Source organism: Vicugna pacos, chromosome 3 (genome assembly GCF_048564905.1).
Source record: "Vicugna pacos chromosome 3, VicPac4, whole genome shotgun sequence".
NCBI classification, from domain to species: domain Eukaryota; kingdom Metazoa; phylum Chordata; class Mammalia; order Artiodactyla; family Camelidae; genus Vicugna; species Vicugna pacos.
This window is the reverse complement of record NC_132989.1, coordinates 16,415,097-16,427,320: the sequence shown is the minus strand read 5'-3', so window position 1 is coordinate 16,427,320 and position 12,224 is coordinate 16,415,097. Positions and strand designations below refer to the sequence as shown.

The 12,224-nt window shown below is 41.3% G+C and overlaps 1 protein-coding gene and 1 long non-coding RNA gene across 3 annotated transcripts in view; one reads left to right on the top strand and one right to left on the bottom strand.

Annotated features, from left to right (window-relative positions):
• Positions 1 to 12,224, bottom strand: part of LOC140691554 (uncharacterized) — a 181,487-nt gene that overhangs the window by 57,126 nt on the left and 112,137 nt on the right. The window lies entirely within an intron of this gene.
• SPINK14 (serine peptidase inhibitor Kazal type 14 (putative)) lies at positions 2,951 to 9,221 on the top strand. The gene is made up of 5 exons (XM_031671601.2): positions 2,951 to 3,050; positions 4,084 to 4,213; positions 5,096 to 5,133; positions 7,895 to 8,031; positions 8,997 to 9,221. The coding sequence occupies exons 2-5, from the start codon at positions 4,129 to 4,131 to the stop codon at positions 9,040 to 9,042; spliced, it is 306 nt and encodes a 101-aa protein (XP_031527461.2). The 5' UTR covers positions 2,951 to 3,050; positions 4,084 to 4,128; the 3' UTR covers positions 9,043 to 9,221.

The following is a 12,224-nucleotide window of genomic DNA, read 5'->3' as shown; positions in this document are numbered from 1 at the left end:
TGATGGAGAAACAGCTTTTGGACCCTTAAGAAGGGCAGCTCAGTGTGTGCTGGAGAAGTAACTGGGTACAGAACAGGCCGACTGTGAAAGCTGTGTGGTTTGGGCAGTGGAGTTGAGACTTCCCTTTCTGCTAGAGAACATGGAGCCTTAGGTTAAATCCTGTGAAGGATTCTGACATCTCTGAAAGGTGAAAAGAATCTGCTTTGGACTAAAGTGAGGAAATGGTTTTGAAAACATTAGTTTGAGGTGACACTGGAACATACAAATTAAATTATTTCATAGCTAGGAATAGGCACCTGACATCCAGGGACAAAGCCCCAAGTTGCAGCTTTTGGAATTAAACCATGGGCACGGTAGATGGTGGGGAAGTCACAGACTAAGGGTTCTTTGAGAAATATGTGATCTCTTAGTCTTACCCACTCTGCTCTCCCAGTATTAGTTCAACTGGAATTTGGGGGCGTTTGAGAAAGCTGAAAAAGTTTTAGCCTGTCTTCTTTCCTGTGTTTTACTTTTTTCTCTGTGTGCTTTAGGATTAAATACCTTTGCATCTATTAAACAGAGCTTCATGGTGATAATACACACTTCCTTTTATCTTAGGATATTGTGCTTCACTTTTACCTAGTTGATATATTGGATTTGTATAATTAATTATTTGATTTCTCCATATTGATATGGATGAGAAACACAGGGGCTAAGATAATTATCAAAATGTCACAAGATTCAGAAAACTCAAATATTAAAAATTGCTTCCTCAGGTCTTCCTGCCCTGAGTAATTACTTGTTGACTGGTATTCTCCTAACATCATCTCCATTAGGGTAAGGAAAATGCCAGTCTTCTTCACTGCTGTATTTCCAGTGCCTTAGACAAATCCTGACAAACCAGACTCCCAGATAGTAGAAGGCCTACGGGAACTCACTTCACCAGCGACGCCTTACTTCACCAGTGACAAGGCAAAGTTGAAAAAAATGTAAATTATTTATTATCAGGTGGGAAGCAATTTCACTCTCATCATTGTCTTTGAATATTCACACAATGCAATGACTCTGTGACTCTGAGCCTATGAAGCCCTTATCAGTGCTGAGGCAAAGAAAGGGCCAAAATAAATAGCTTTTCACTAGTGGCTAACCTGGATCAAGCAGTTTTCCAAGCTTAAACCTTAAACCTCCTAAGGAAGGTTTGATTACTCCACTGTGCAAACAGGAAAATTCTGTACACAGAGAATAAATTACCTTTCAAGTTGACAAAATATTATAATTAGGTCTTCTGCTTTTATGTCCAAAATCCTTTATAAAAAAACGAGTGCCTCTACCTCTCTGAACTGGGGGACGAATGATTTACTCAAGAAGATGACAGGGTATTTTCAAACTGTTCCATGTTGTATCCCAAGTACAGAGCCATATGGATAAAAACCATTCTTTCATATTCTATGTGACCTAAGTCCTTTCTGGAAGTTTCTAGTAGAATTGTTTTTAGGCATTTTTTGAAATGAAATAATGAGATAAATTAACTGAGGTAAATAAAAATGTGTTCAGTCCAGCATTGTTAATTATAATGAAAATCCAAATCAACCTAAGTGAGCAATTATGGAAAAAATATTAATATAATAAAAATCCATATATGTGACAAAATATGACCTAGGCATCTAAATTCATGTTCTATTACTATTTAAAGATCAAGAAAATTTCACAGTACATTTCTAAGTGAAAAATGCAGAATACAACATATACTACAAAAACTTGATTGAATATGACAATAAGAACATGTATGTGTTCATCTGTGTGCATATATATACACACATATTTTTAAAAACTGGAACAATATAATTCATATGTTCAACAGTTATCACTGGGTTGTGATTTCATGTCTTTTTTTCCATAATATTTCTGAAGTGGGAGGAAAGGGGGCAGGGCACAACCACTGAAGGAATAACAGCAAACTGGTTAGAACCAAGATGGCAGAAGATTCGACTTCTAGTAGTCCTCGAGCCTCATGGCACACCTGCAGGCAACATGGCAGTTTCTAGGCTGACCATAAAAAGTCGAAAAGTGGGCAGGGGCCCGATTCATGGAAATCCTTACCTCTTCCCCCAAAGTAGTTGGAATGATCCTCCTACCTATTAGCATATGAAATTACCGAGCCCATAAAACCTAACGATTCCATACCCTGTGGTCGCTCTCTCTCTTGCCTTCTGAGATGGTCTGCACTCTGTCTATGGAGTGTGTATCTACTTTTACTTTAAACTAAACACCCCACACTCCTCAACTTCTCTCCCTCTCACCTTTCTGAGATGGCCCACCTCCTGTCTATGGAGTGTGTATCTCCTAAGCCATTCTCCTTTCTGAGTGAGCTAGACCCCCACTCTCTGAAATGTGCATCTCTCTACTTGGTTTCACTTCCCCATGCGTTGCTCTTGAATTCTTTCCTGCACGAAGTGAGAACCTATTCTCCCACAACATTTCTGCTTTTCGAATTTTCTAGAGTAAACATGCATTTCCTTGATAGAAGAAGAATTGTCTTTTACAGAACATAAGATAGAGGCAGGAAGTTCAGCTATCAGGAGGAAACCCAGCTATGATAACATATTTTCCCTGTTACAAAGCTGCAAAGACAAGGCTGAGCCCACTGTAAATGGCATCCCCGGACCTCATCTGTCATTGCAGCCTCCTCCCTTCCTCAGCTGTTTCCACATTGTGCAATGTGGCCGAAGGCACTAATCATTGCTCTTTCCTACTGTGGTATGTTTCTTCTGCTGCTGCCTCTTTGGATTGGCGTCCGCAGCTGCCCTGGCAGAGACCCGTTCCCACCCCCCAAGTCTTGCACGCATCTCTATGCCCTCTTCCCCAGCACCTCCTGCTGAGTCTGACTCTGACTCATCCTAAACGTTCGGCACATTCGGCCTCCCAGGGCCTGCTCAGCCCAGCACACAATGCATCAGTGCCTTCTCTCTCCTACGAAGATGCTCGATCCCCTCTTGAGGCCCTTCCACCTGCTCCTTAAAGGAGAGGCACCAGCCACAAAGGAGGACATTACATCTCTCCTCCTTTCCGAGGTGGGTCAATGGGGGTACATGTTGTAGGGAGAGTGGGCATTTGGCACTACGCTCTAGTGCAGCTGGATCTTCCATGAGTGACGCTCCATCCCTGAAGGAATTCAGAGATGCCAGGAAGAGATGGGGGGGTGTTTAGCAAAAACATGGAGTCCAGGACTGTCTCAGGAGCAATCAGAGTAGACGGCTCTGGACATTGTGCCAAAAGCCCCCAGCCCCTCTAGAGAGCGGAGTACTCTGGAGACATTTCAGTGTCTCCGATTAACACCTATCACCGTGACATGTTGGCAAAGGTTATGTAAATTACCTACCAACATACGCTACAGAGCAGAGGGAAGTGCTATCGGACGTAGGGAGGACCAGGTCACTTCTGCAGGGTTAGGAAGATACGGAGGGTTCGATGTAGTCCTTGGTCAGGCCCTGGAACTGCCATGTACCATTCTTTAGGGTCAGAAAGGCTGCTACAAGGATTCACTGACTGACATTGTCCTTTCTGCATCTGGATGAAAGAGCTTTGGAACTCCTGTGAGATGGCATGGGTTTTTTTTTTCTCTCCCTTGCATTCTCTCTGAATGCTCCAAGAGAGTCTAGCTTTCCAAGTCAGAAGATTCTCAGCACAGCCAAGTATGCCTGGAGTAACAGAAACCTTTGTCTTAATCTCAAAAGGCAATCTCTGCTTCATGACCAAATGCAGCCCTGCTTCCTCTATTGAGAAGCTCTGGTCTAGAAGCCCCCAGCAGCCTCATCATTTCCCTTGTAACCCCTCAAACAAAAAATTTTTGAGAAAAAAATAAAATAACTCCATATTAAAATAATACAATTATTCCCAAAGAGCAATCTCTGATTTTCTTCTATCTTCTAAGTAGTCACAGATCTGTCATTGAGATCTACACTTTTATTTACGACTAGCCAAGGTTTAACTTTTCCTGAGCATTTGTTCTTAGGGAAGGAGGATACAAGGGGCAGGCTAGAGATGGGTATTCACTTCAAAAGGGGTCTAATCTCCTGATTACCTCCTCTTTGGTGACTGGATCAGAAGGCAACAGCCTGAAGCAATAGCTCAGAGCATCATTCTAAGGACATGCAAGGAGGAAAAATGGCCAAATCCTTCCCAGCACTCTGCTCACTTTTTTTCTTTATCCTGACACATTCGGCGTTATCATCTGGTGAGTAATGTGGCTGTTGGTAGGCATGGAAGGTTGATCAGTGGGCTCTGACATTATAATCTGAAAGAGAATGCTTTGAAATTCTTATCTATGTATTTTTTTAATTTATTTAAGTGTATCACTTTATGTATTTATCTGCATTTATATAGAGAGACAATGCAGTGTGATCAAAAAACAGGGGGAGGGTTCTGGGCCAATGGGCAGGGGCCTTAGTTTTCCATCTGTCAATGCAGATAATAAGACCTGACTCATGGGGACGAGTGGGCTTTGGTGATTTAGTGAGTAACTTGTGAAAGTGACTGGCAATATGCCTCTACTCTAGTGCACCTCAAAAATTCAGAACTTAAAAAAATGCTTTGCCATATATCTGAGTGGGTTACTATCTTTTGCATCCTTTTTTAAGAGAAGTCATGTAGGGAGTTATAAAGAGACCAAGCTTCAAGAACTGAAGAACTTGTTTTTTTTCCATATCTGCCATGAATTCTTGGGCATTTCATAAAATATGGGGATTGGGTTAAAAGATCTCTTGAAAGTTCCAGCATTTCTTAATTTCTTTCATACATTGGCTGCTGGTTCTGAATCCTCTCAAGCCCAGGCTAATTACTGTTAGTCAAAAAATTTTTGGTACACAGGACAGGCAACATTTATGAAAACAATGATGCGTCTAGATAGTTCTCTGCTGATTATCTACCAGGAATAAAAGAGTTATTCCACATTTGGAAAAAATGAATGAATGAATATATATATATAAATGAAACCATGTTTTCAATTATTACAAGCTTTCTTGTTAGCATATTGGAACTCTTTTCTTTTGCCAACAGATTAAGCTATGATTTCCCAGATAATAGATTCTGTAACTATTTTCATTTGTTATGGTTTCAGGCCCTCAACACTGGTGGCCACCAAATGGAATTATTAAGGTAATCTTTCTCTAGATTTCCCAGAAATGAGATTCCAACCTCAGCTGTCTTTGGAATTGCTATTTTAGAATCCTACTGGGAGAAGGTCATATGTGATATTCATCAAGGTGCACTCACAAGAATGTGGCAGGCACCCTGCAGGTATAGAAGCCCAGAGTAGCGTAATCCTAACTGGGACCCAGGCTGAGATTTGGTCATTGGTAAACCAGGGAACCCTCAGTAGTGCCTAGAAAATGTTTATGGACACTGACAGTTGCCAGGGGCAGGGCAGGTTTTTAAAGGCCCACAGACATGGGTATAACACGGTTCCTGCTCTCAAGGGGCTGACAGTTTGGTGCAAAGAATGCTCCTAACTGCCCTGAGACATGCAGAGAATGCCTACATGAGTTGTTAATGGCAGACACATCCTATGAGAGACAGTTTGAGGATGTCAAGGAACAGGGTATCTCTGAAGAGAGCCTCAAATTCTATTCATAACTTGTATGAGGGCAAAGTGAAAAAGACACTTTTTTCCTTTTCACCTACCCCTCTGATCACGGAATATATTGTGAGGTCAATTATATGTTTGATAAATGAGGGAAAAGGTGAATGAAAGACTGTTTTGGTTTTTTGATGTGGATCTGCATCACTGTACTTCACTTTAGGAGTATTTGCATTTTAAGATTTTGTCTCATTAGTAAATTTTATTTCTTAAAAAAATACATTCATGAGTTGACTGGTGAGAAAGATGTTTTGAGGGCCTTGAAGGCACCCACAGATCAGAGCGTAGAATCTGGTCAGAGGCTCCAGCTCCAGCAAAAGAACCTGTAGAATCTGTCTGGGGTTTATACTCTGGGGTTTTCCTCTTCAGTCTCATTCTTAGTTATTTTTCCAAGAAATACTTATCGCCCATACTGTGCCCTAGGATACAATGTTGAGGAAAACATAGTCCCTTCTCTCATGAAGCTTAATAGCCAGAATAAAGGAAGAGAGCGCCTTATTTATGGTAAACTCTATAAAGAAAAGCAGGCTGGTACAGCAGAGAGTATCGATTGAAAGTAGAGACACTACTGTCAGCAGTGTGATCAGTGAAGGCTTCTTGGGCATGGGAACATCTAAGTGAGACGTGAAGGGTGAAAAGGAGCCATCCGGGTGGCGAACAGGGAGGAACATTCACCTACTTGCGTCACTGACTGAAGGCCTGTGTGATTGGAACACCGAGATGGGGGGAGAGAGGGTGCAGCTGACGTTACAGCGACACAGCACATGAATGTGTATCCTAGCCACCTGGTGAATATACATCTCACTCTAAAGAGGGAAAAAAAAGCTGTATTTACAGACGATACTACCTAATATTATTATTACTTGATTACTCAACATTCATCTACTTTGAACTATTTTATATCTTATTCATTTTGCAGATACTCACAGGGCAATGACTAAGTGCCGATACATGTGCTGGCTGGTCTGATCAGACACAGACTTTATCCGCATGGACTTATAATCCTTCAGGGTATAGAATTAGTCAAATAATTATACAAATGCTTTATGACCTACTGATTAGAAGTATAAGAAGAATGGAAAGTTGGGGTTGTATTTTGAGAAGTACCTCTGGGAAAGTAGGTTATAATCTGAAGGCAGTATTGAGTCTAAGTTCAGGAAAAAGAGAAAACATTTGATGGGAGTAGTCATGACAAACCAGAAGACCCTGAGATGGAGGAGGCATGGAGCATCTGAAGGGGGAAAAAAACTATAAAATGCAAAGAGCAAGGTGGTAAAGGCAAGGTTGTAAAAATTGGTAGGGTACAGACCACATAGGGCCTTTTGCCCAAACTAAGAGCAATTTTTTTTATGTGCAGTAAAATGCATTTGAAGGAGCTGAATTACATGAATAAAATGATTCAGCTGATGATTATAGAAAACAGCGGCCATAAAGGAACAGAGGAAGGAGGGATTTGCTGGGTGACAGATGGACAGGAGGCAAATAAATGGTGGTGTTGTCGGATAAGGGAAGAAAGAAGAGTTTCTCAGCTCAGATATGATCTCTCTTTCTCTAAATACTCAGCCCAAACTCTTTCCCACCTTCTGTCAGAGGTACTTTATCCACCTTATGGTACTACTCATAGAGCCCCTGAGACGGCCGTCCTCAAGCTCAGTCATCCCAGAGTCACTGCTTCCGAGCCATCCCTGGTCCCAGCACAGCAAGCAGACGTGGGTTCCAGCCCCTGCTGAGACAGCCCCTCTCCTTTGTTTTCAGTTTTCTCTACAAAATCAGGGTGTCATTCTAAATGCTCTTACATTTCACAACTTCAAGGTAAGAGCCTGGAGGCTCTCTGAGTAGATAAGATGTGACAAATATTTTAAGTTAAGGCACACAGATTTCAGTGAAGCTTTTCCAATTCTGGGGTTTCAGTTTCCTTAGCTGAGTAGCCACAGAAAATCTCTAAGACTAACCCCAAGTCTAACAGTCTGGGAATGAAGGAAATTGAGAGAGAAAGAAGCCACATTCCCCGAATCCATCCTGTTTACGCACTCTTCCTTTTCCCACGACAGCACAGCAGGCCTCCTTTCTCTACTCCCGTCAGGAGGTCCTGACACCGAGGGCATCACGCTGTGAGCAGATGGGACTCACGTAGGCTCTGGTTCCCTTGCTTTGTGGAGGGGGAGCTAGAGAGCTTTTGTCAGACTGGGATATGATCCCACATTTAGATTTTCCTAATACAGTCCGGAGGCATCTGTGAGTGTGATTCTAATCGGATCACTCTTTGCAACTCAATTTCAGGTGAAATGTCCATATAAGAAAGTAGACTTGAGTTGGTTCAGAGGAACAGCGAACCCCTGCCCTGGCGTGTATCAACCCATCTGTGGCACCAATTTTGTAACCTATGAAAACCCTTGCATCCTGTGTGTTGAGAGCTTGTGAGTACTGTTGGGGGAAAAGAAGAGAAATACGAAAAAGCTTAGTCCATGGCAATTACCATCTATCTTTTCTACCAAGTATATCAGCCTTGAAGCCAGGAATTGGCTCCAGCTCACTCAGATAACAATCAGCCCGCACTCAGGAGAACACGTAATAACACAAAGGCCACTGGAGGAGAAAGCAGGCTTGCTGTACTCAGTGCTCTCTGTCGGGCCCTTTCTTCTCTCTCAGTCCTCACATTCCCGTGTGCCAACTGAGGATGTTTTACCTGAGGCTTCAAATACCCCTTGAGTCCTTGAAATTCTTTGATTTTAAGACAAACTGAAGTTTTGCCTTCTCTCAGGCATCTTTAACCTCTTATGTGTCTGAAACTCTGAGCTAGGATGAGGTGACTACAAAGTGTGGGTCCTTTAGCTAAGAGTCAGTGTTTAGTTTGGGGATTGAGGTGACATGATTATCAGTGATTAGACCCTCAGCTTTCACAAAACTGTGGCTGCAGGGTTGACCCGAGATCCCTGCAGTTCCCAAGGAGAAAAATCTCTCCCTATGGCATCAGACAGGAGCCCCTCTACCCGACGAGCATTTTGTAATTTTTTACAAAGAGCAATGACAGGAATGTGTAAACCCCAAGCTGTCCCCGCTAGTGAGGAATTCAGCCAAAGTGTCAGAGTGCTGACATAACATGATGAAGATTGATAAGCCTCACCTATCACAAGCTCAGGTCTCATTAAATAACTTATTTTCAAAGAGACTGTAGTAGGGGTCATAGGATCCTCAGTGGCATCTTAGAATCACAGAAGGAGGACAGGGTAGAAAAGCTAGTACCCTGGCTTATATCTGCAGTCAGTTCCCCTCGTGCTCTTACTTCCTCAAATATAAAGTAAGGGTGGTAAGATAATTTTAAAAGTATTTCTGGAGCTCTGACATTCTATTAATGAAGTATTTACTCCAATTCTTCCTTTAGGAAATCTCAGGGGAAAATTAGGTTTCTACGTGATGGAAAATGTTAGCTGAGTGGATTCAGATGTAAAAGAAGAGCCTTCGCTTCTTTCCATCAAGAAAATCCTTCTCTGCAACTCACCCCTCCTTGCATTGTTCTCAGTGACAGAGAGCTGCCCTGCTGAGCTTGTATCAGACAGCCCAAGAGTCCTTCTTTACCTCTCCCCTCACTGATTCACTGCCTTCCATATTCTCCCTAATAAATAAACTTTTCTGCAAGTCTCACTTAACGTGGGTCTCAAATCTGTGTCTCAAGTCTTGGAAGCAGAACAAAATGAACATTTGAACGAAAGCTCAAAGACAAACATGGGGCTTAATCAGGTCACTGGGACAGTAAACTGTGGAGCAATCTATATAAAGGCTCCAGGTTGTCTTCCAAGGAACACAACAGAAATTTCTGCCTTATTCCTCTGGAATTTTTTTTAAAACATCAATTAATAGGAATTATGGAGCTTTGTGCTCTTCCTGGCCATTCCTATTGCTCACTTTCCACAATTCCTCATTAAACAACCTCACTTTTATACTCAGTCTTGAAGCAGAGGCATTTATGCATGTCTGGCTTAGATCAGCAGGGCCCCATATTTTCACCAGCCCCACTTTTCTCTATAGAAGGAGGTCTATATCAGTGGTATCCATGAATGTCCCATTGGTCACTAGTCTTTTTCTTAAGTTCTTTTGACACATTTTAACCTCTGAAACATATAGGGACATGTTTTTCTTTGGGTTATATTCTCTCTCTTTCATATATATATATACACACACACATTATATGAAATATATATAAATATATATTCACACACTCATTTTATACGGAAAGAAGACTAATATACACTAACATGCTCTCTCTCCCTCAGCAGTTTGCTCCCAATTGGCAAAGAGTATCTCTTTTGCCTCTGAATAGACTGTAAGACTATGGTCAGATTGTTTATACGTTCTGTTGGCTCTTTGAGATTAACTACCATGATCATTAGAGAGAAGACACGTGGCTCCAATAGAAAGGAAACAGTCACCTTTGGTCTGTCATTGTTAGAATATGAAAAGCAAATAGCTCTGGGGACAATGAGATATTCTCTACTCTACAGCAGGCCTGGTTCCATCACTCTGAGTGATGGGCCACACAGGAGCAGGCAAACCTCCGAGGAAGTTTGTTTTCCAACACCACTGCTTTGACTTCATGTTCACAAATCTTTTTTTCTGCAGTAATCACTGCCATTAATACCATTCAGTAGATTTTTCATATCAAACATTTTAATTTTCATCTCTACAAGTTTGATTTATATCGTCCATATTTCTAACTTTTTAAACATCTAGAATATAGTTACGATAACTAACTTTATGACTTTATCTGCTAATTAAAATATCTGTGTCCATTTTAGGTTGGATGCTTCTCTTCTCATTATAGATTATATTTTTATGAATTTTACCTTGTTTGGTTCTAAATATTTTTGTATTTCTAGAATTACTCTTCAGCTTTCTTCTGAGTTATAGCACAATTACTTGGAAACAATCGGATCCTCTGGAACTTTGCTTGTAAGAGTCAGGTGGGATCAGTACAGTATTCACTAAGTGGGCTAATTATCCTCATTCCCTGAAGCAAGAGTCTTTTGAATACTCTACTCAGCGCACCAGGGGTGATAACGTTTTCTAGTCTGGCTAATAGGAACAAGCACCATGACCAGCTCTACATAAGAGCTGGGCTCTGTTGTCTCTAATCCTCTCTGAGGTTCTTTCTTACCTTGGGCAGTTTCCTCACACACAAGCACTAATCAGTAATCTGCTGAGCTCTCCAATGCTCTGCAATGCTGTGGTCCTGCAAACTGTAGTCACCTTGGTCCCTTTCCCCTCAGCTCTAAGTCAATTCAGGGCATCCACTTGCTCCATCTGGATTCCTCTTTCCTATTTCTAGAATCTCTTCCAAGGCAGAAACCAAAGCCAATCACAGAGCTCACCATATTTGTTTCTCATCTCTCCGGAATCAGCACCCTTCATTGCCTGATGTCATGTCATTCTTTACTTTGTCTGATTTTTCGTCTTTTCAGCTAGGAAGTATATCTAGTTTCTCTTACTCCGTATTATCTGAAAGTAGAAGTCAGCTTTATCTTTATCATGTCATCGTGCCCATGCTTATCTCTGATACCTTCTGAAGTCTAGACTAGAGTACAATGCCATTATCTTACTTTTTCTAAGAATTGCAAAGGATAAGATTGTGCTCTGTAACAATTTTTTTCTAGGGGGGAATAACACATTTACTTAAATTTGCTATACACAATAGTGAAAAGAACTTTCATAATAATGTTTTTTTCCTGTCATTTGATAGTAGACATTTTCGAAAAAGGAAGGGAGGTCATGTGCAAGACTTCCTTCTTCAGTGCAACCCCTAAAAGCTGCTCATTTGCACACATATCCTCCCACTGCCAAGAAAGGAGCTGCCCCCTTAGCATTCCTGGTTCTGCCATCCCCTGCCTCTGCTTTCTCTCTCTTGCTCTCCCTCTCTGGTAGATATTTTGAATTTTGAAATCCATGTATGTATTTCCCTCTGTTTTTTACCCTCTAATTATTGCTCAGTCCCAGGGCTTTGTCACAGCCACCTTCTCTCTACCCATCCCACTTCCTCTGCTTGATCATCATACTCATAACTGTAACTACTCTATTACCCCTCTACCTACAACTCACAAATTCACATCATGGGACTGTATCCATCTTTTTAGTATCAGATACCAAACATATTAATTTAATTGGCTCACGGAATTTTAAAAATCAGTCTGTCCAATATGAGTTCTGTTTTATGGGGGAGGGTATAGCACAAGCAGAAGAGCACATGCTTACCATGCACAAGGTCCTGGGTTCACTCCCCAGAGTCTTCTCTAAAAATAAATAAATCTAATTACCTCTCCCTACCAAAAAAAAATAATAATGAGTTCTATTTTCTTTCTTTCTGAATGGGCTCCTCCATGTGTTTTGAGTTAATGAAAGTTAGTCACTACTCTTGAGCCCTTTCTCACTCAAACTCAATTTCAATGTATCATTTCTATATATTTCTTATTTCAAGTATAAATTAAACCCATAAGCATGTGCTTAATCCAAGTCTTCATCGCGTTTCAGCGGGTTATTTTTATAGTCTTATTAACTATTACTTCAGCCTCCATTCTCTCCTCCCAGCCATCATTCTGCCTCCATTCTGTAACGATTTAAA

Coding starts and splice junctions, on each gene's coding strand:
- SPINK14 (XM_031671601.2), top strand. CDS start 4,129: ATGCAAGGAGGAAAAATGGCCAAATCCTTCCCAGCACTCTGCTCACTT. Junction 4,214..5,095: donor ACATTCGGCGTTATCATCTG/GTGAGTAATGTG, acceptor TTATGGTTTCAG/GCCCTCAACACTGGTGGCCA. Junction 5,134..7,894: donor CACCAAATGGAATTATTAAG/GTAATCTTTCTC, acceptor ACTCAATTTCAG/GTGAAATGTCCATATAAGAA.